The 20,161-nt window shown below is 38.1% G+C and overlaps 1 protein-coding gene across 7 annotated transcripts in view; it reads left to right on the top strand.

The window, feature by feature from the left end:
* Positions 1 to 20,161, top strand: part of IFT88 (intraflagellar transport 88) — a 165,700-nt gene that overhangs the window by 28,956 nt on the left and 116,583 nt on the right. For all 7 annotated transcript variants that reach the window (XR_005211244.1, XR_005211243.1, XM_037800627.1 and 4 more), the window contains 2 exons: positions 2,175 to 2,406; positions 3,605 to 3,675. Coding sequence is in view for 5 of the 7 variants with exons in the window: in XM_037800627.1 (XP_037656555.1) it covers positions 2,175 to 2,406; positions 3,605 to 3,675 (303 nt within the window). In the remaining 2 variants the exon portion in view is untranslated. The remainder of the gene's footprint in view (positions 1 to 2,174; positions 2,407 to 3,604; positions 3,676 to 20,161) is intronic.

Genomic DNA, 20,161 nt, shown 5'->3' with positions numbered 1-20,161 from the left:
TGCAAAACCGAAACAAAGGAATAAGAAAAAACAAATAACCTAAAATAACTACATTGCTTCCAACATGTTCCTACCCTACCCCTAGAAAATAAACAAACTATAACCAAACAAAGGAATAAGAAAAACAATTAACCTAAAATAACTACATTGCTGCCAACTTGTTCCTGTCATACCCCCCAAAAATTAACAAACCATAGTTGTTCCTGAGTAGTCCCATAACATTAAGTTTACCCTCCATAGCTTATCTGTTCTTATTAGAATATCATTCCCCCTTCAATATTTGCTATCACTAGGTCTCCTACATTCTACAATATAAACCATTTATTTTACATTTATCACTGAGTTCACATTAGTGGTAACATACAATATTTCTCTTTTTGTGCCTGGCTTATTTCACTCAGCATTATGTCTTAAAGGTTCATCCATGTTGTCATGTTTCACAACCTTGTTCCTTCTTATTGCCGCGTAGTATTCCATTGTGTGTATGTATCACATTTTGTTTATCCACTCATCTGTTGAAGGACATTTGGATTGTTTCCATCTCTTGGCAATTGTGAATATTGCTGCTATGAACATTGTTGTGCAGATATCTGTTCGTGTCACTGCTTTCTGACCTTCCGGGTATATACCAAGAAGTGAATTTACTGGATTGAAGGGTAACTCTCTATCTAGTTTTCTAAGGAACCTCCAGACTGTCTTCCAGAGTGGCTGTACCATTATACAGTTCCACCAGCAATGAATGAGTTGCAATTTCTCCACATCCTCTCCAGCATTTGTAGTTTCCTGTTTGTTTAATGGCAGCCATTCTAATTGGTGTGAGATGGTATCTCATTGTGGTCTTAATTTGCATTAAGATGCAAATAGCTAGTGAAGATGAACATTTTTTCCTGTGTTTTTTGGCCATTTGTATTTCCTCTTCAGAGTATTGTCTTTTCATATCTTTGCCCATTTTATAATTGGGCTGTTAAAGACAGTCTTTTTAAAGGTTTCACTAATTGGAACCAAGATATTACTTTTCTTACGTTTAAACGATGGTAGCCTATTAAAATGACCTCGGTATGTGGGTGATTTCTATTTCTAGTATTATTTTAGTATTTCTGTATTATTTTAGAGGTATTTTAAATTTTGAGTTCTTTACCCAAAACTAAATGCACTAATGACACTTTTAAGTCTATAAAAATGCTTTATTTTTTTCATTGGTTATAATCTGAAATGTATGTTTATCATCTTTTCTATCAATATTGACCACTTTAAATCTTTTTGATTTAAAAAAAAACAAAATTATCTGAATACAATATGTTCTGGTTTACCTTGCCTATAAAATGCCTCCTGTTTGGGAAAAAAACCCAAAACCTTAACCCCCCCATCCCCATCCCCCACCCCCCCAAAAAAAGAAATAACAAATGTTGTCAAGGATGTAGAGAAATTGGAACCCTCATACAGTGGGTGTGTAAAATGATGGCAGCCACTTTGGAAAATAGTTTGGCAGCTTCTTAAAACATTAAACATAGAGTTACCATTTAACCTAGCTGTTCTGCTCCTAAGTATATAACCAAGAGAAATGAAAACAAGCTCATACAAAAACTGATACATGAATGTTTATAACAATGTTATTCATACTGGTCAAAAGGTAGAAACAACCTAAATGTCCATCAACTAGATAATAGATAAACAAAATGTGGTATATCTGTACTATGGAATAATACTCAACAATTAAAAAGTTATGAAGTACTGAGACATGTACATGTATGGAGTAATCTCAAAAAAGATTATGCTAGGTAAAACAAGGTAACCACAAAAAATTGCATATTGTATGATTCTATTTTATTTATATGCATTGTCTAGAAAATGCAAATCCATAGAGACAGAAAGCAGTTTCATGATTTCTCAGGGCTGGGAGTGAGAATGAAGAATAACTGCTAATGGTTATGGGGTTTCTTTTAGTGGTGATGGAAATGATTTAAAATAAGATTATGATTATGGTTGTATAAGTTTATAAATATAGCAGTGGTCATTGAATCATACACTTACATGTAAATGATACCTCTGTAAGTCTTTAACAAAACAGAAGTAAGATGGGAAAGAAAAGGAGGAATCTATTTGTGAGGTGGCTTTGAGTGCCAGACTAAAGAGCTCAGACTTTTAAAACTAATCCATTGTTTCTTTATTTTTAGGATTAAAATAATGCAGAACATTGGTGTCACATTTATTAAAACTGGTCAGTATTCAGATGCGATTAATTCATTTGAGCATATAATGAGTATGGCACCAAATCTGAAGGCTGGCTTCAACCTAATTCTTAGTTATTTTGCTGTTGGAGACCGGGAAAAAATGAAGAAGGCATTCCAAAAATTGATTGCTGTTCCATTAGAAATTGATGAAGATGACAAATATATTTCACCAAATGTGAGTATGAAGAAGGCTGTTATGTAGCCAACTCTTAGTCATCTGTGCTTTCTGTTTTCAGAAATGAGAAAAGTGGAGTGGATGACTTAGGTTTCTCCCAGCTCTACATTAATGTATTTTATCATTGATACATTTCATTCATTATTTAGATTAGGTTGAGATTGGTACTCTTCATTAAATTGGGGCTAGAGATTATGGTTTTTTTAAAAAAAGGAACGTCTTATTAAAAATAAAGATTATGTATCATTCATAAGAATAATTTCTTAACCAGAGAACCCCCAAACCCTTTTCTATGGCCTTTTTTCTTTTTTTCAGTCAGTGTTTGAGTGGAGGGATCCTAAACCATGTACTAAATATATCAAGAATGAAACAAAGTAATTCCTTATTCTTTTAAATTTTAAGTATTTTTCTTAATGTTTTAAAAATATTTTCCAGATTTTTATAGATAAATTATTGGTATATTACTATATTAGTTTATGCTAAGTTAAACCATATGACATTGCCTTTGGTTATAAATCAAAATAGTAGAATAATGTCAGTTTAATATTGTTGAACTTAATAGATTTTTCTGCATTTGTATTATATAGTGGTTTAATGGTAAAATAGTGTAGCTCTGATACCAGACTGCCTGGCTCTACCACTCATTACTTAACCTCCTTGTGCCTCAGTTTCTATATAAAATGGGACTAATTATAATAACCAGTCAAATAGGGTTATTTTTAGGATTAAATGAATTAAGTACTTAAAATTGTCCTTGGAACATAGTGATGGGTAAATGGTAGCTGTTATATATTACTTTCATAATGAGAAAAAATAATATATAAAAATCATCTGTGTTCTTAATAGGAGTAGAGATATGGAGCATGCTATGCAATTAATGGTCGTTAAAGCATTTATATTTGAGTTTATAATTTATAATGTCACAAATTTTTACTAACAACCATATCTTCTTTGTATTTGGTCCTATTTTTTCCAGTCTGACCCTTTCATTAGCCGTTCAGATTCTTTGCTAGTTCAATGGAAGATGGAATAGGTAATCAGAATAAGAAAAAAAAAGTTCTATTTTACTTAAGGGAAAATTGTTTAGAAATATCAATTTAATCTCCATTTTATAAAACTAGTGGTAAGGTTGATTAAAAATCCAAATTCTCGGTGTTTACTTCTAAATTACTCATTTTTTTTCTCATTGTTTTCCCAGGATGACCCACATACTAACCTGGTGATTGAAGCTATAAAAAATGATCATCTAAGACAAATGGAACGTGATAGGTAATATTTTGGGCATTTAATAATTAAAATTAAAACAATAATGTAGTGATAATTTTAATAAAAGTACTGAACGTGCATTCTTATTATCTAGTATGAAACTTATTTGTCATATTCAGTAGATTTTTTGACTAGTGCTATTGTTTTTCCATTTCTTTTTTTTATTGAATTTTCCTTTCTCCTTCAAAATAATCTCAGTTCTCATGCTGATTTACCCAATTATTCTTACTGTTTTTCTGTAACTTGCTTTTCTTCTTCATTCGGTACAATATTGGAATTTTGTATATATTTACCTTTATTTCAAAAATCATGTCTTTATATGTTTTTGTCCTGCCTGCCTAATTAAATTTTAGTTCCCAGAGACAGAATTATTTTGCTTATTTCATTTCTTCTTTCCTATATGGTACCTTGTCACTGCCAAATGTGGTTGGAACATTAAATGTTTATTGAATACTCAACAGGTATATTAGAAATATATCATATGATAGAAGGCTCTTAATTGTTAGGAATTAGGTTAATAGTAAAAATAAAACAGAGACAAGTTTTCGGGAAATTGGAGGGATGTACTTTTCCTTTTTCCTCTCACTAAGCACAACTACAAATCCTGGACGTTGTATGTAAAGCAAACATAAGAAGAATGGTGAGAGAAGAAGGCAGACTGGTTAGAGAAGAAGGCAGACTGGTTAGGAACCTTGGGACCCATGGTAGTGAGTTCCCTACATATATCCCAGATTTGGAGCTAAAGAAGCTGGCAACCAGTAAATACCAATAAGCTGAGACAAAAAAAAAGCCCCAAGAAAAGCCTGCTTTCTCTAGTCAAAGGATCAGAAAAGTTTTAGGCAATAAATACTCTATTCGAGCCAGACACCACAGAAAAACTACAGCCCCATCCCCACCTTGGCTAGCCAAGGCCAAATGGCAACTTCCATCCTTGTGAGGCAATAAAGAGCCTACTACATTGGACTTCAAAGGGGGCTGAGTGGGAGACCTGGATTTCTACTTCCGTGTGGCAGAAATGCAGCCCTTCTACCCCAGAGGTGTTGCCCCACCCCTGCTTCTGTTGCTGGGTGGTATCAGAGAAAGCCAGCTAAAACAGAAGATTTAAATAAGATGCAGGGTCTCATAACATAATACAAATGTTCAAGTTTCAATCAAGAATCACTCACCATACCAAGAACCAGAAAGATCTCAAACTGAATGGAAAAAAGACAATCAAAAGATGCTAACACTGAGATGACAGAAATGTCAGAATCATTGAATATTGTAAAGCAATCAAGACAAAAAAAATGCTTTGATGAGCAATTATGAATATTCTTGAAACAAATGAAAAATAGAAAGCCTCAAAAAAGAAAGGTGTTTCAGCAAAGAAATTAAGGACATTAAAAAAAAAAAAACCAAATGGCAATTTTAGAAATGAAAAATATAACCAAAATAAAAAGCCCAGTGGATGAACTCAACAGCAGAATGGAGGGGACAAAGAAACAATTCAGTAAAGTTGAAAATGGAGCAATATTAGTTACCCAATCTGAACAACAGAGAGAAAATAGACCGGGGTGGGGGCAGGAATAGAGCCTCAGGACATGTGGAACTATAATAAAGGCTCTAATATTTGTCGTCAGAGTCTGGGAAGAAGAGAAAGAGTGGGACTGGAAAAGTACTTTAAGATATAATGGCTGAAAATTCCCCAAATTTGGCAAGAGAAGTAAGTCTACAGATTGACGAGGCTAAGAGAAGCAAGATTTTCCCAAGCAGGATAAACCCAAGGAAATCCATGCCAAAGTATATCATGATTATACTTCTGAAAATTAAAGACAAAACTCTTGAAAGGAGCCCTATAGGAAAAAACAATCAGAATGAAAGTGGATTTCTTATCAGAAATCTTGTAGGCTAGAAAGAAGTACATGATATTTTTCAGTTGTGTAAGTGAAGAGAGAAATAGATCCATACTGTTTTTGAAGATGTCAACATCCTGTTTCAAAATTGATAGAACAACTAGACAGAAAATTAGCAAGGATATAGAAGAACTCAACAACGACATAAATGAACAGGATCTAAGGACATTTACAGAACACCCAAAACAGCAGAATACACATTCTTTTCAAGGGTCTGGAACATATGCCAAGATAGCCGATATCCTGTGCCATAACGTTAAGTCGCAACAAATTTAAAAGAATTGAGATCCTACAGGCAGTGTTCTCAGACCACAGTGGTGTCAGAGTAGAAATCAGTAACAAAGATAAAGCAAAATCTCCAACACTTGGAAAATAAGCAATCGTCTTGTATAGTCCGTAGGCTGAAGAAGAGATATTGAGGGGAAAAAAAAATACATTGAGCTGAATAAGAATAAAATATTTCAAAATGTGAGCACAACTAAAGTAGCACTGAGAAGGAAACTGATAACACTAAATGCAGTAAAAAAAAAAAAAAGAGGACCAGTAAAAAATAAATAACCTAAGTTTCAATCTCAAGAATATAGAAGAAAAGCAAAATAAGCTCAAAGCAAGCAGAAGGAAAGAAAATTAAAATGAGAATAGAAATTGAAAATGAAAACAGAAAAGCCATAGGGAAATTTGATGACAGAAAGATTTGGTTCTTTCAAAAGATCAGTAAAATTGACAAACCTGTAGCAAAGAAAAATCTGGAGGAGAAACAAATTACCAATATCGGGAACAGATCAGAGACATTGCTACAGAAACTGCAGACATCAAAAGGATACCATGGGAATACTACAAAACCACACTCCACACATAGATTTGACAGTTTTCAATTTCAAATGAAATGGGTCATTTCCGTAAAACACGAACCACCACAATTCACCTAATAAGAAATAGATAATTTCAACGGCTCTATAACGCCTTAAGAAATTGAATTTGTAACTTAAAAACTTGCCAGATCCAGATGGTTTTACTGGAGAATTCTGGCAAATGTTTAAAGGTTAACATCAGTTCTAAGCAATCTTTTCCAGAAAAAGAAAAGTACACTTCCCAATTCACTTTATGAAATTAGTATTACCCTGATAACAAACCAAAGACAATGCCAAAAAAAAGAGAGAAAACTATATATTTTATGAATATAGACTCAAAAATCCTCAAAAAAAAATGAGCAGTCAGTCAGCAAAATTTAAAACGTCTATGTGCTATGACCAAGTGGGATTTACCTTAGGAATGAAAGATTGGTTCACCATAAGAAAATAAATTAATGTAAGGCAACATATCAATAGAATAAAAAACAACAACCACATGATCATCTCAATAGAAGTCAAAAAACATTTGGTAAAGTACAGTACTCTTTTGATAAAAGCACTCAACAAACTAGGAATAGAAGATAACTTCTTCAAACTGTGGGCATCTATGAAAAGCCCACAGTGACATTGTCCTTAAAGGTGAAAGGCTAGAAGATCAGGAACAGGACAATGATGTTTACTCTTGCTACTTTTTTTTTTTAACTTTTAATTTTGAAATAACTTCAAACATAGAGGACAGTTACCAGGAATAATACAAACCCTATACAGAGAACTCCAACATAGCCCTATCCACCCAGATACCCAGATCCACCACCATTAACATTTTGCCACTTTTGCCATATCATTCTATCTGTTCATCTATCAGACCATTTCTCTTTCCATGTATCTGCCTGTCTAGCTATCTGGCAGTCCATTTTCTGAACATTTGAGTGTAGATTATATTCATCATGCTCCTTGAACACTTAATACTGCTGTGGACATTTCCTAAAGAACGAGGATATTCACTTGTGTAAACAAGGATATTCACCTGTGTAAAAAGTGCAGCTATCAAATTCAAGAAATTTGACATTGATGTAAAGTTTATACTATGTTCCAATTTTTCATAGTCCCAAAAATGTCCTTTTGAGCCTTTTTCCCCCCTTATTAATCCCATCCAGTTCACGTATTGCTTCTAATTGTCCTTGTCTCTTTTTCATTGCTCTTTCTTTCTTTCTTTCTTTTTTTTTTAATTTGTTGGAACATACATACAACATGAATTTTCCCATCTCAACCACTCCCAAGCATACAATTCATTGGGATTAATTCTTTTCACAGTGTTGTGATACTCTTACGAACTTCCGTTACTAAAACTTTCTCATCTCTCCAAACAGAAACCCTACATCCATTATGCATTTGTTCCCTATTCCCCCCATCCCTCACAAGCTGTACTCTACTTTCTGTCTCTATGAGCTAGCGTATTCTTTAGTAGTTAGGTAACTTCAGTTTAACATCCTAAATCTACAACAATCTTGTTTGCTTTGATAACAGCTTCAGTAGTGTATACAAACTATGTTCCTTTACCCCTCCATCATCCCAACTTTATGTAGTTCTTGTCACGTTACATGTTTATGTATTACAAGTTCACAACCACTGGTGTTTCATTACATTTTAAGAATTTGCCTTTTAGATCCTGCAGGAAGTAAAAAATAGACTTACAAAACCAAAAATACAATGATGCTGGCATTCATATTTACTCATGTTTTTACCAACACTGGAGAATTTTATTTCTTCATATGACTTTTTTTTTAATTGAGATTGTTCACATACCATACAATTATCCAAAGATCCAATGTGTATAATCATTTGCCCATGCTACCATCATACAGCTGTGTATTCATCACCACAATTAATTTTTTTTCATTTAGAACATTGTCACTAATCCAGAAAAGAAATAAAGACAAAAAAAGGAAACTCAAATCCTTCCATACCCCTAACCACCCCCCCTCCATTACTGATTCATAGTATTGGTATAGTATGTTTGTTACTATTGATGAAAGAATGTTAAAATACTACTAACTGTAGTATATAGTTTGCAATAGGTATATTTTTTCCCTGTATACCCCTCTATTATTAACTTCTAGTTATAGTGTCATACATTTGTTCTAGTTCATGAGAGAGATTTCTCATATTTTTACAGTTAATCACAGACATTGCCCACCACAAGATTCACTGTTTTATACATTCCCATCTTTTAACCTCCAACTTTCCTTCTGGTGACATACGTGACTCTGAGCTTCCCCTTTCCGCCACATTCACACACCATTCAGCACTGTTAGTTATTCTCACAATGTGTTGCTATCACCTCTGTCTATTTCCAAACATTTAAGTTCAGCCTAGTTGAACATTCTGCTCATCATAAGCAACTGCTCCCCATTCTTTAGCCTCGTCCTATAGCCTGGTAACTTATATTTCATGTCTATAAGGTTACATATCATAATTAGTTCATATCTGTGGAACCCTGCAATATTTGTCCTTATGTGTCTGTCTTATTTCACTCAATGTAGTGTTCTCAGGGTTTCTTCATCAACCCATTTTTTTTAAGACGGTTTTGTTCACACACCATACATTCCGTCCTTTGTAAACAATCGATGGCTCCCTGTATAGGCACATATTTATGTATTCACCACCATCACCACTGTCTATATAAGGACATCTCCATTTCTTCCAGAAAGAAGGAGGAAAAGTCAAAGAAGGTAGAGAAAAGAAAAAGGAAAAAGAAAGAGAAAAAAAAATGACAGCTAGGAAGCAACAAAAGGAAAGATAGCATTAAACTAAAATAGAGTAAAGATTCAGACAACATCACCAATGCCAAGAGTCCCATACCCCTCCCTTATGTCCCCCTCTTATATGCATTTATCTTTGGTATGTTGCCTTTGTTACACTAAAGGAAGCATAATACAATGTTTCTGTTAATTATAGTCTCTAGTTTACATTGATTGTATTTTTTCCCCAATACCTCCATATTTGTACATTTTATCCAATTGTTGGAGCATTCTAGGTTTCATTGAGTTATACAGTCCCAGTCTTTATCTTTCCTCTTTCTTTCTGGTGTCCCACATGCTCCTAACCTTCCTCTTTCAACCATACTCAAAGTCATCTTTGTTCAGTGTACTACATTGCTGTGCTACCATCACCCAAATTTGTGTTCCAAACCTCTCACTCCTGTCCTTTCCTACCTGTCTGTAGTGCTACCTTTAGTATTTGCAGTACAGCAGGTATCTTGTTCACAAACTCTGTCATTGTCTGTTTGTCAGAGAATAATTTAAACTTTTCCTCATATTTGAAGGACAGTTTTGCCAGATATAGGATTCTTGGTTGGCATTTTTTCTCTTTCAGTGTCTTAAATATATCACACCACTTCCTTCTTGCCTCCATGGTTTCTATTGAGAAATCTGCACATAGTCTTATCAAGCTTCCTTTGTATGTGATGCATTGCTTTTCTCTTGCTGCTTTCAGGATTCTCTCTTTGTCTTTGATGTTTGATAACCTGATTATTAAGTGTCTTGGCATAGGCCTATTCAGATCTATTCTGTTTGGGGTACGCTGCACTTCTTGGATCTGTAATTTTATGTCTTTCATAAGAGATGGGAAATTTTCATTGATTATTTCCTCTATTATTGCTTCTGCCTCCTTTTCCTTCTCTACTCCTTCTGGGACACCCATGACACATATATTCATGCATTTCATGTTGTCATTCAGTTCTCCGAGATGTTGCTCATATTTTTCCATTCTTTTCCCTATCTGTTCTTTTGTGTGTAGGCTTTCAGGTGTCTTGTTCTCCAGTTCCTGAGTGTTTTCTTCTGCCTTTTAAACTCTGCTGTTGTATGTCTCCATTGTGTCTTTCATCTCTTGTGTTGTGCCTTTCATTTCCATAGATTCTGCCAGTTGTTTTTTAAACTTTCGATTTCTACCTTATGTTTGCCCAGTGTTTTCTTTTTTTTTTTTTTAGTGTCTGAGAATTGTGATCTCGTCGTATTATTTTTTTTTTATTTCTATTTTGAAATAAATTCAAAGTTATATGAACAGTTTCAAAAACATTACTAGCCCCATACACAGAATTCCATCATACCCTGACACCCCCTTCCCCGGTAGCTCAATCCACCAACTTTAACTTGCTGTCACATTGCTATTTCTTTCCCTCCCTCCCTATCATCCATCATCTATTGCTCTGTCGTCTGAACATATGAGAGTTAGCTGCGCACATCCTTGAGCATTCACTATAATTCACGTATACACTTTCCATGAAAAAGAACATTCTTTTCATGCAATCCCATTAAGCGCAGCCAAGAAGTACAATAGATTCAACAATGATACGAAGCTTACATTCTATATTTTCTTTTCCTTATGTCTCAACTGTGTCCCTTTGAGCCACCTGTCCTCTATCCTCCTGTCCCATCTAAGTTCATCCTTAGTATTCAATTGTCATCTAGTTAGACGGACTTTTTTTTTTTTTTTCCAGTTGTGGAAACATATATACAGCCTTAGTCTTCCCATTCCACTCCCTCCCTATCCTTTCATTAGTGGGATTAATCACATTTAGAATGTTGTAATGCTCTTTCCCACCATCCATTATTAGAAATTTCCCTTCACCTCAAACAGCAACCCTACACTCATTTCTTAACTCCCCATTGCCCCTTCCCCCATTTCTCTTAACCCAAACTCTACTTTTCATCTCTATGGTTATATTCTCTGATAATTTCTTTGTGTTTACTGTGGGGTTTAAAATTAACCTCTTAAATCCCTATCAATCTTGTTTTTCTTTGATACCACCTTCACTTTAATAGGACACATAAACTATGTTCCTATACTCCTTCATTCCCCCACCTTTATATAGTTGTCTGAAATTACGTATTTTACACTGAGTTCAAAACCACTGATTTGTCCTTAGAGTTTGTGTATTTTATATCATGTAGGAAGTAACTAGTGGAATTACAGTTCAAAAATTATTGACTTCTATTTGTATTCCATTGTGGTTGGAGAATGTGCTTTGAGTATATTCAATGTTTTTTTTTTTTTAATTTCTTGAGGCTTGTTTTATGACCCAGCTTATGGTCCCTTCTCGAGAAAGATCTGTGATCACTAGAGAAAAGTGAATGTCCTGGTGACTTCTATTTGTATTCCATTATGGTTGGAGAATGTGCTTTGAGTATATTCAATGTTTTTTTTTTTTTAATTTCTTGAGGCTTGTTTTATGACCCAGCTTATGGTCCCTTCTCGAGAAAGATCTGTGATCACTAGAGAAAAGTGAATGTCCTGGTGATTTGGGATGTAAGGTACTATATATGTCTGTTAAAATTCTCTATATCTTTTTCTCCTTTCCCTGTCTCTCCTCCAGCAGGGCTCCCCTCAGAATCTGAAGTACGGCAGGTCTTTCATTGGCAAAGTCTCTCAGCATTTGTTTGTCTGTGAAAAATTTAAGCTCTCCCTCAAATCTGAAGGAGAGTTTTGCTGGATAAAGTATTCTTGGTTGGAAATTTTTCTCTCTCAGAGTTTTAAATATGTCATGCCACTGCCTTCTTGCCTCCATGGTTGCTGCTGAGTAGTCACTACTTAATCTTATGTTGTTTCCTTTGTATGTGGTGAATTGCTTTTCTCTTGCTGCTTTCAGAACTTGCTCCTTCTCTTCAGTATTTGACAGTCTGATCAGAATATGTCTTGGAGTAGGTTTATTTGGATTTATTCTAACTGGAGTTTGCTGGGCATTTATGCTTTGTGTATTTATGTTGTGTAGAAGGTTGGGGAAGTTTTCCCCAACAATTTCTTTGAATACTCTTTCTAGACCTTTACCCTTCTCTTCCCCTTCTGGGACACCAATGAGTCTTAAGTTTGGATGTTTTATTTTATCTATCATGTCCCTGAGATCCGTTTCAATTTTTTTTTTTATTTTTTTCTCCATTCTTTCTTTTGTTCTTTCATTTTCTGTTCTGTGGGCTTCTAGGACACTGAGATGTTGTTCGGCTTCCTCTAGTCTTGTATTGTGAATATCCAGAGTCTTTTTAATTTGGCCAACAGGTTCTTTTATTTCCATAAGATCTTCTATTTTTTTATTTACTCTTGCTATGTCTTCTTTATGCTCTTCTAGGGTCTTCTTTATGTAGCTTATATCCTGGGCCATGGTCTTCTTGATGTCCTTTAAATCCTTTGCCATGTTTTCGTTACTCGATTGTAGATCTTTGATTAATTTTGCAAGGTATACTGTATCCTCTGATATTTTGGTTTGTGTGTTTGGAGTTGGATTCTCCATATCTTCTGGTTTTATCATACGCATTAAGATTTTCTGTTGTTTTTGGCCTCTTGGCATTTGTTTTGCTTGATAGGGCTCTTTCAAGTTGTAAAGAAAAAGGGATATCGATCTAATTTTTCAGGACCACAGTTTGGTGACGTACACTTTCTCTAACTAACCAGCAGATGGCGTCTGTGAGTCACCTATATCCCTCGAGTCAGTTCTCAACCTTTTTTTCCACTCTGTGTGGGGAAATGATTCTTGTGGGTTCAGTTTGAGAACTCAGTTTGGGTGTGTTGCTGGAGCTGTCCGCCCTGAATGTGGGGCATGTGTATGGGTAGCCAGGGAGGAAGGGCAGTTCTAATATTCAAATCCCCCAGGATCCCCAAGATTCAAGGCCGCCTCACAAGTCTAAGCCTTCATTTCAGTTCAGCCCCAGCCTCCCACTCTCGCTGATCCATAAACCACCAGACTTGGCATAGTGTCCCTGGGTTCTCAGAGCGGTTCCGCCCTCCCAGCCACGCTCCTCCAGTAGCTCAGCCAAGGGAAGGCTGTGCTATGTCATCAGTGTGTGCCGTCCCACAAGGGAAGCCCCGGGCTGCCGGGCTGTGTGGCGGCGCACTCCCAGCCCGAAGCAAAAATGGCCGAGCGGGGCGTCTCAGCCCCCTCCTCCTCGCACCATTCCTCCTTCCCAGCTCTGGGACTACTAGCAGGGCTTTGGGCTGTGGGCACAGCCCCGGGCAGGAGTTTATCCAGCCCTCCGGGGGCTAGCTGCTAGCCGCGGGGTTTCTTTCTGCTTCCGGCTCTCCCCTCTGTTCCCCCAAACCCAAGGGCATCTGCTACGGGCTATCTTCCCAGCCAGACAGCAAGAGGCCAGCCCAGCCCCCTCTTGCTGTGTTTTTCTGCATGGTTCCCACAATTGCTACTGGAGCCGCTCTTTTTTTTTTTTTTCAAAACAGCCAGCTGGTCTCCATACGCTGAACCCTGGCTTCCCCAGCCTGCCACGGAGCTGTGGGTCTTCCAGCCAGCTTACGCACTCTTTTCAGAATGCCGACTCCCAGTTTCACCAAGTATACGGCCCCTCTGGAGCTAGGAGCCCTCATCCAGTTGGTGCATTGCTATAACCAGTATTCTAGGTCACTTTCTGGTTTTTAGCTAGTGTTTTTCATGGAGGCGTTTTTTTCACCCTGTCTCAGCTAGTTGCCATCTTAGTTCCTCCCAGTGTTTTCATTATACACTTCATCTCTTTTGCCATATCTTCCCTAAACTTTTTGAATTGATTTAGCATTAGTTGTTTCAATTCCTATATCTCAGTTGAAGTGTAAGTTTGTTCCTTTGACTGGGCCATAACTTCGTTTTTCTTAGTGTAGGTTGTAGTTTTCTGTTGTCTAGGCATCTGCTTTCCTTGGTTACCCCAATCAGGTTTTCCCAGACCAGAACAGTCTCAGGTGTCAGAAGGAGGCAATATTCAGTGTCAAGTTTCCCTGAGGGTGTGTGTTAGAAGATTGACACACCCTGTGAGGCCTCCAGATGCTGTGCTTTTCCTAACCTGCCCAGCAGGTGGCACCTGTCAGCCTGTTGCTCCTGACTGGTATAAGGAGGTGTGGCCCACTTAGTTTCTGTTTTGACTGTTCTCCCCCAGGCTCTGGGGTCTGGTTCTGAATGGAAGGCCAGTAGTAGAGCTGTACATCACCTCCCTCCTCTTAGGGAAGATATACCCCTTAGGGAGTTATCATCTGCATTTAAATAGGTTCATTGTGTCTCTGACTCTGCTGTCTCCACCCTTGTCTGGGTCAGAGCACTGCGAATTGAAAATGGCTGAGGCTTTCTCCACTTAGCTGCTGGGGTTGGGAAAAAGGGGCATAAAGTCCCCTTTCAGGGCAGGTCCATGCCCCACCCCCACCAGCCCCTCAGTTTCACCTGTCGGCCAGAGATAGCACCTGGTCGTCTGGGCTCCTCCTCTCAGGACAGAGAAGTCTTCTGTCTCTTTAAGGTCAGTCATCACTAAAAGCCTCTGTCTGCTTGTTGGGGATTTGTGTCTTGTATTGAGCAGTCCACATTTGTTAATTAAAACCCCAGTTGAAGCAGGACTGAGGTATATTTGCTTGTTCAGAGAGTGTTGCTTTCTACTACAGTGAGGTTTTGCAGTTTTGGCTGCCATTGGGGGAGGGGGCTCCCATCTTGGGTCTGCAGTTTTTACTTACTTACAGATTTTATGCTGCCATCTTAGGCATACCTCCCAATCCAGGTTGGTGTATGATATGTGGACAGTCACTATTGTCCCCTGGCAGTCATTCCAGATTATTTACTAGTTGTTCCTGGTTGTTTATTAGTTGCTTCAGGGGAACTAACTAACTTCCACTCCTCTCTATGCTGCCATTTTCTTCCTGGGTCTCTTCATATGACTTTGATCTATTGTCTGTTGTCCTTTTCTTTCAACCTGCAGAACTCTCTTTATCATCTCTTGTAAGGCTGGTCTAGTGGTGACAAACTCTCTCAGCTTTTGTTTATCGAGGAATGTATTAATCTCTCTCATTTTTGAAAGTTTTGTTGGATATAGAATTCTTGGTTGGCAGTTTTTGCTTTAAGCTCTTTAAATATATTATCCCACTGCCCTTTTGCCTCCATGGTTTCCAAAATTAAATTGGCATTTAATATTACTGAGGCTCTCTTGTATATGACATATTGACACTCTCTTGCAGCTTTCAGAATTCTCTTTTTATCTTTGGCATTCAGGAATTTGATCATAATATGTTGCAGTGTGGGTCTGTTTGGATTTATCCTGTTTGGTGTTGTTGAGCATCTTGGATGTGTATATTAATGGCTTTTGTTAAATTTTGGAAGTTTGTTAGCCATTATTTCTTTGAAAATTGTCTCTGCCTTTTCTCCGTTTCTCCTCCTTCTGGGACTCCCACAATGTGTATATTGGTACGCTTAATGGTGTCCCACACATTTTTCAGGCTCTGTTCATTTTTATTCTTTCTGTTTTCCTTCTGTGACTCAGACTGCATGATTTCAGTTGTCTTATCTTCAGATTCACCAATTATTTCTTCTGCCAGCTCCAATCTACTGTTGAACTCCTCTAGGGAATTTTAAATTTTACTGTAGACTTCAGCTCTGTTGGGTTCTTTTTCATGATTTCCATCTCTCCATTGATATTCTCTTTGTGTTCATCTATCATTTTCCTGATTTCCTTTAGTTCTTGTGCGTGTTTTCCTTTAGCTCCTTGAGCATATTTAGTACCATTTTTTTAAAAAGTCTTTGTCTGGTATATCCCAGCATGATCATTTCATTGATAGTTTCTGATGCTTTAATCTTTTACATTGCCTGGACCGTCACTTCCTATTTCTTTGTGTGTTTTGTAATCTTTCATTGAAACCTAGACATTTTGATATTAAATGTGTTATTACTGGAATTTAGACTCTAAATCCTCTGTTCCTTAAGCTTGTTTCCGGCAAGTGTTTTGACAGAGCTTTCTTTAATGACAGGAGCTAACAAAAAATGAAGGAAATACCCTTCCCAATCTTTGCTGATTGACTTGTGTGAGTTCTCTCCCTCAGAGCTTATCTATACAATGAATTTAGAGAACAGCTCAATTGCCAAAGCTCAAGTGCCTCCCAAGTCCTTTCTGGGCATGTGTCTTGTCTTGGGTATGCACTTGTGGCCTTAAGAATTCTCCCATTTACATGCATACAATGTCCTTCCCTAGGAAACAGTTTTTCTCATGGTCCTATAGCCAGCAAACCCTTGTCCCAAACAGCAACTTGTGACTGTTTTCCCACAGTGTTCGGTAGAAGGGCTGGGTGAGGTGCCTTCTACACACAGGGCAGGTTATGGGTCAGCAAGTTCCTTAGGCCGCCACCAAACAGGTTAGTGCAGACATACTTGCTCCCAGTATATGCATGAAGGTTACTCTGCTCCCTCCAGAACTGGGACCAGGGACCCACACTGGGAGCATGGGCCGGCTCTGTTCCTGACACATGAGGGGGGATAGGGGAGAAGCCAGCCAGGGCGACATGAGATCCTACCACTTTTAAGTAGCCTTTTTCTTGATTCTGTTACTGTAATCCTTTACTTGTTTTCTGAGCTATGAGAAATATATTTTTTGCCACTTCTTGCTCGTTGTTCAAAGTTTTTGTGAGGAGACAGAGCCGCAAATGCTCATAATGCTGTCTTGTTGGGGCCGGGCTCAGAGTCCTACTCTTGCTACTTCTTTTCAACATTGTACTGAGGAAAAGTTCTAGCTAGGGGAATTAGGCAAGAAAATGAAATAAAGGAGTCCACGTTGGAAAGGAAGAAGTAAAACTGTCTCTGTTGTTAGATGATTTCATCTTATGTGTAGAAATACTAAGACTACATTAAAAATTGTTAGAATTACAAAGAAGTTCAGCAAGTTTGCATAGTGAAAGCTCAGTATACTAAAATAAAGTGTACTTCTATATACTAGCAGGGAACTATCTGAAAATAAAATTAAGAAAATTCCTCTTACAATTACATCAAGAATGTAAATTATTAGGAATAAATTTAACAAAAAAGGTGCAAAACTTATACTCTGAAAACATAACATTGTTGAAAGAAATGAAATAATAGCAATAAGTGGAAAGACATTCCATGCTCATAGATTGGAAAACAATATTGTTAATATGATAGCACTCTCAAAATTGATCTACAAATTCAACACAACTTCTATGGTAGTCTGAAACTGTATGTACCCCAGAAAATCATGTTCTTAAATCTAATCCATTCCTGAGGGTGTAAACCTATTGTAAACAGGACCTTTTGATTGGGTTACTTCAGTTAAGCTGTGGCTCAGAGTGGGTTTTAATCCTCTTACTGGAGTCCTTTATAAACGAGACGAATACAGAAAAAGAAAGAAAGCCACAGAAGCAAGAAGCTGAAAGCAATGAAACCTGGACAAGAAAGAAGAGATCAGCAGATGCCACCATGTGCCTTGCCATATGACAGAGGAGTCCATGATTGCTGGCAGCCAGTCTTCAAGAAGAAAACATTGTTTTGAGGATCCTTGATTTGGACATTTTCATAGCTTCATAACTATAAACTTGTAAGCTAATAAATTCCCATAGTTACAACCAACACATTCCATGGTATCTGCTTTAATCAGCTTAGCAAGCTAAACAACCTCTGTAGGGGGTGTTTTGCTTTTTGGGTTTTTTTGTTTTGTTTTGTTTTGTTGTTTTTTGTTTTTTTTTTCTTCTTTCTTCTGAAATTGATTATCTGATCCTACAATTCATATGGAAATATTATGGATCTAGAATAGCCAAAATAGTCTTGAAAAAGAACAAAGTTGGGGAACTCAAACTGCAAAGCTACAATAATCAATACAGCATGGTACTGTTACGGGAATAGGCATACAGATCAATGGAGTAGAAAAGAATCTGGAAATAAACCCTTACTTTTAAATTTGATGAAGATGCTAGGACAAATCAATGGGGAATAGATACTTTTCAATAAACTGCTGGGACAACTGGATATTCACATGCAAAAGATTGAAGTTGGACCTCAGCTTCACACCATACATGAAAATTAACTTAAAATGGATGGATCGAGGCGGGGGCAAGATGGCAGACTGGTGAGCTGTATGTTTTAGTTACTCCTCCAGGAAAGTAGGTAAAAAGCCAGGAACTGCGTGGACTGGACACCACAGAGCAATCTGTCTTTGGGCATACTTCATACAACACTCATGAAAACGTGGAACTGCTGAGATCAGCGAAATCTGTAAGTTTTTGCGGCCAGGGGACCCGCGCCCCTCCCTGCCAGGCTCAGTCCCGGGGGAGGAGGGGCTGTCAGCTCCAGGAAGGAGAAGGGAGAATTGCAGTGGCTGCTCTCATCGGAAACTCATTCTACTGATTCAAACTCCAACCATAGATAGACTGAGGCCAGACACCAGAGACTCTGAGAGCAGCCAGCCCAGCAGAGAGGAGACGGGCATAGAAGGAAAACAACACGAGAAGCTCCAAAGTAAAAGCAGAGGATTTTTGGAGTTCTGGTGAACACAGAAAGGGGAAGGGCGGAGATCAGGCCTTGAGGCGCATATGCAAATCCCGAAGCAAGGCTGATCTCTCTGCCCAGGGCACCTTTCCTTAATGGCCCTGGTTGCTTTGTCTATTAGCACTTCAATAACCCATTAGATCTCTGAGGAGGGCCGTTTTTTTTTTTTTTTTTTTTTTTTTTTTTTTAAATCCTTTTTGCTTTTTCTAAAACAATTACTCTAAGAAGCTCAATACAGAAAGCTTCAAAGAATTGAAATTTGGGCACGTCAAGTCAAGAGCAGAAATAAGAGAGCTCTGAGACAAAAGGCAATAATCCAGTGGCTGAGAAAATTCACTAAACAACACAACTTCCCAAGAAAAGGGGGGTGTCCGCTCACAGCCACCATCCTGGTGGACAGGAAACACTCCTGCCCATCGCCAGCCCCATAGCCCAGAGCTGCCCCAGACAACCCAGTGTGACGGAAGTGCTTCAAATAACAGGCACACACCACAAAACTGGGCGTGGACATTAGCCTTCCCTGCAACCTCAGCTGAATGTCCCAGAGCTGGGAAGGGGGAGCAGTGTGAATTAACAGAGCCCCATTCAGCCATCATTTGAGCAGACTGGGAGCCTCCCAACACAGCCCAGCAGCCCAGAACTGCCCTGGGGGGACGGCACTCACCTGTGACATAGCACAGTCATCCCTCAACAGAGGACCCGGGGTGCACAGCCTGGAAGAGGGGCCCACTTGCAAGTCTCAGGAGCTATACGCCAATACCAAAGACTTGTGGGTCAGTGGCAGAGACAAACTGTGGCAGGACTGAACTGAAGGATTAGACTATTGCAGTAGCTTTAAAACTCTAGGATCATCAGGGAGATTTGATTGTTAGGGCCACCCCCCCTCCCCGACTGCCCAGAAACATGCCCCACATACAGGGCAGGCAACACCAACTACACACGCAAGCTTGGGACACCAATTGGGCCCCACAAGACTCACTCCCCCACTCACCAAAAAGGCTAAGCAGGGGAGATCTGGCTTGTGGAGAACAGGTGGCTCGTGGACGCCACCTGCTGGTTAGTTAGAGAAAGTGTACTCCACGAAGCTGTAGATCTGATAAATTAGAGATAAGGACTTCAACTGGTCTACAAACCCTAAAAGAACCCTATCAAGGACAGCAAATGCCATGAGGCCAAAAACAACAGAAAATTATAAAGCATATGAAAAAACCAGACGATATGGATAACCCAAGCCCAAGCACCCAAATCAAAAGACCAGAAGAGACACACCTAGAGCAGCTACTCAAAGAACTAAAGATGAACAATGAGACCCTAGTACGGGATATGAAGGAAATCAAGAAGACCCTAGAAGAGCATAAAGAAGACATTGCAAGACTAAATAAAAAAATGGATGATCTTATGGAAATTAAAGAAACTGTTGACCAAATTAAAAAGATTCTGGACACTCATAGTACAAGACTAGAAGAAGTTGAACA

The sequence above is a fragment of the Choloepus didactylus genome, chromosome 12 (genome assembly GCF_015220235.1).
Source record: "Choloepus didactylus isolate mChoDid1 chromosome 12, mChoDid1.pri, whole genome shotgun sequence".
NCBI classification, from domain to species: domain Eukaryota; kingdom Metazoa; phylum Chordata; class Mammalia; order Pilosa; family Megalonychidae; genus Choloepus; species Choloepus didactylus.
The sequence above is the reverse complement of the archived record's forward strand: the minus strand, read 5'-3'. Positions and strand labels throughout refer to the sequence as shown.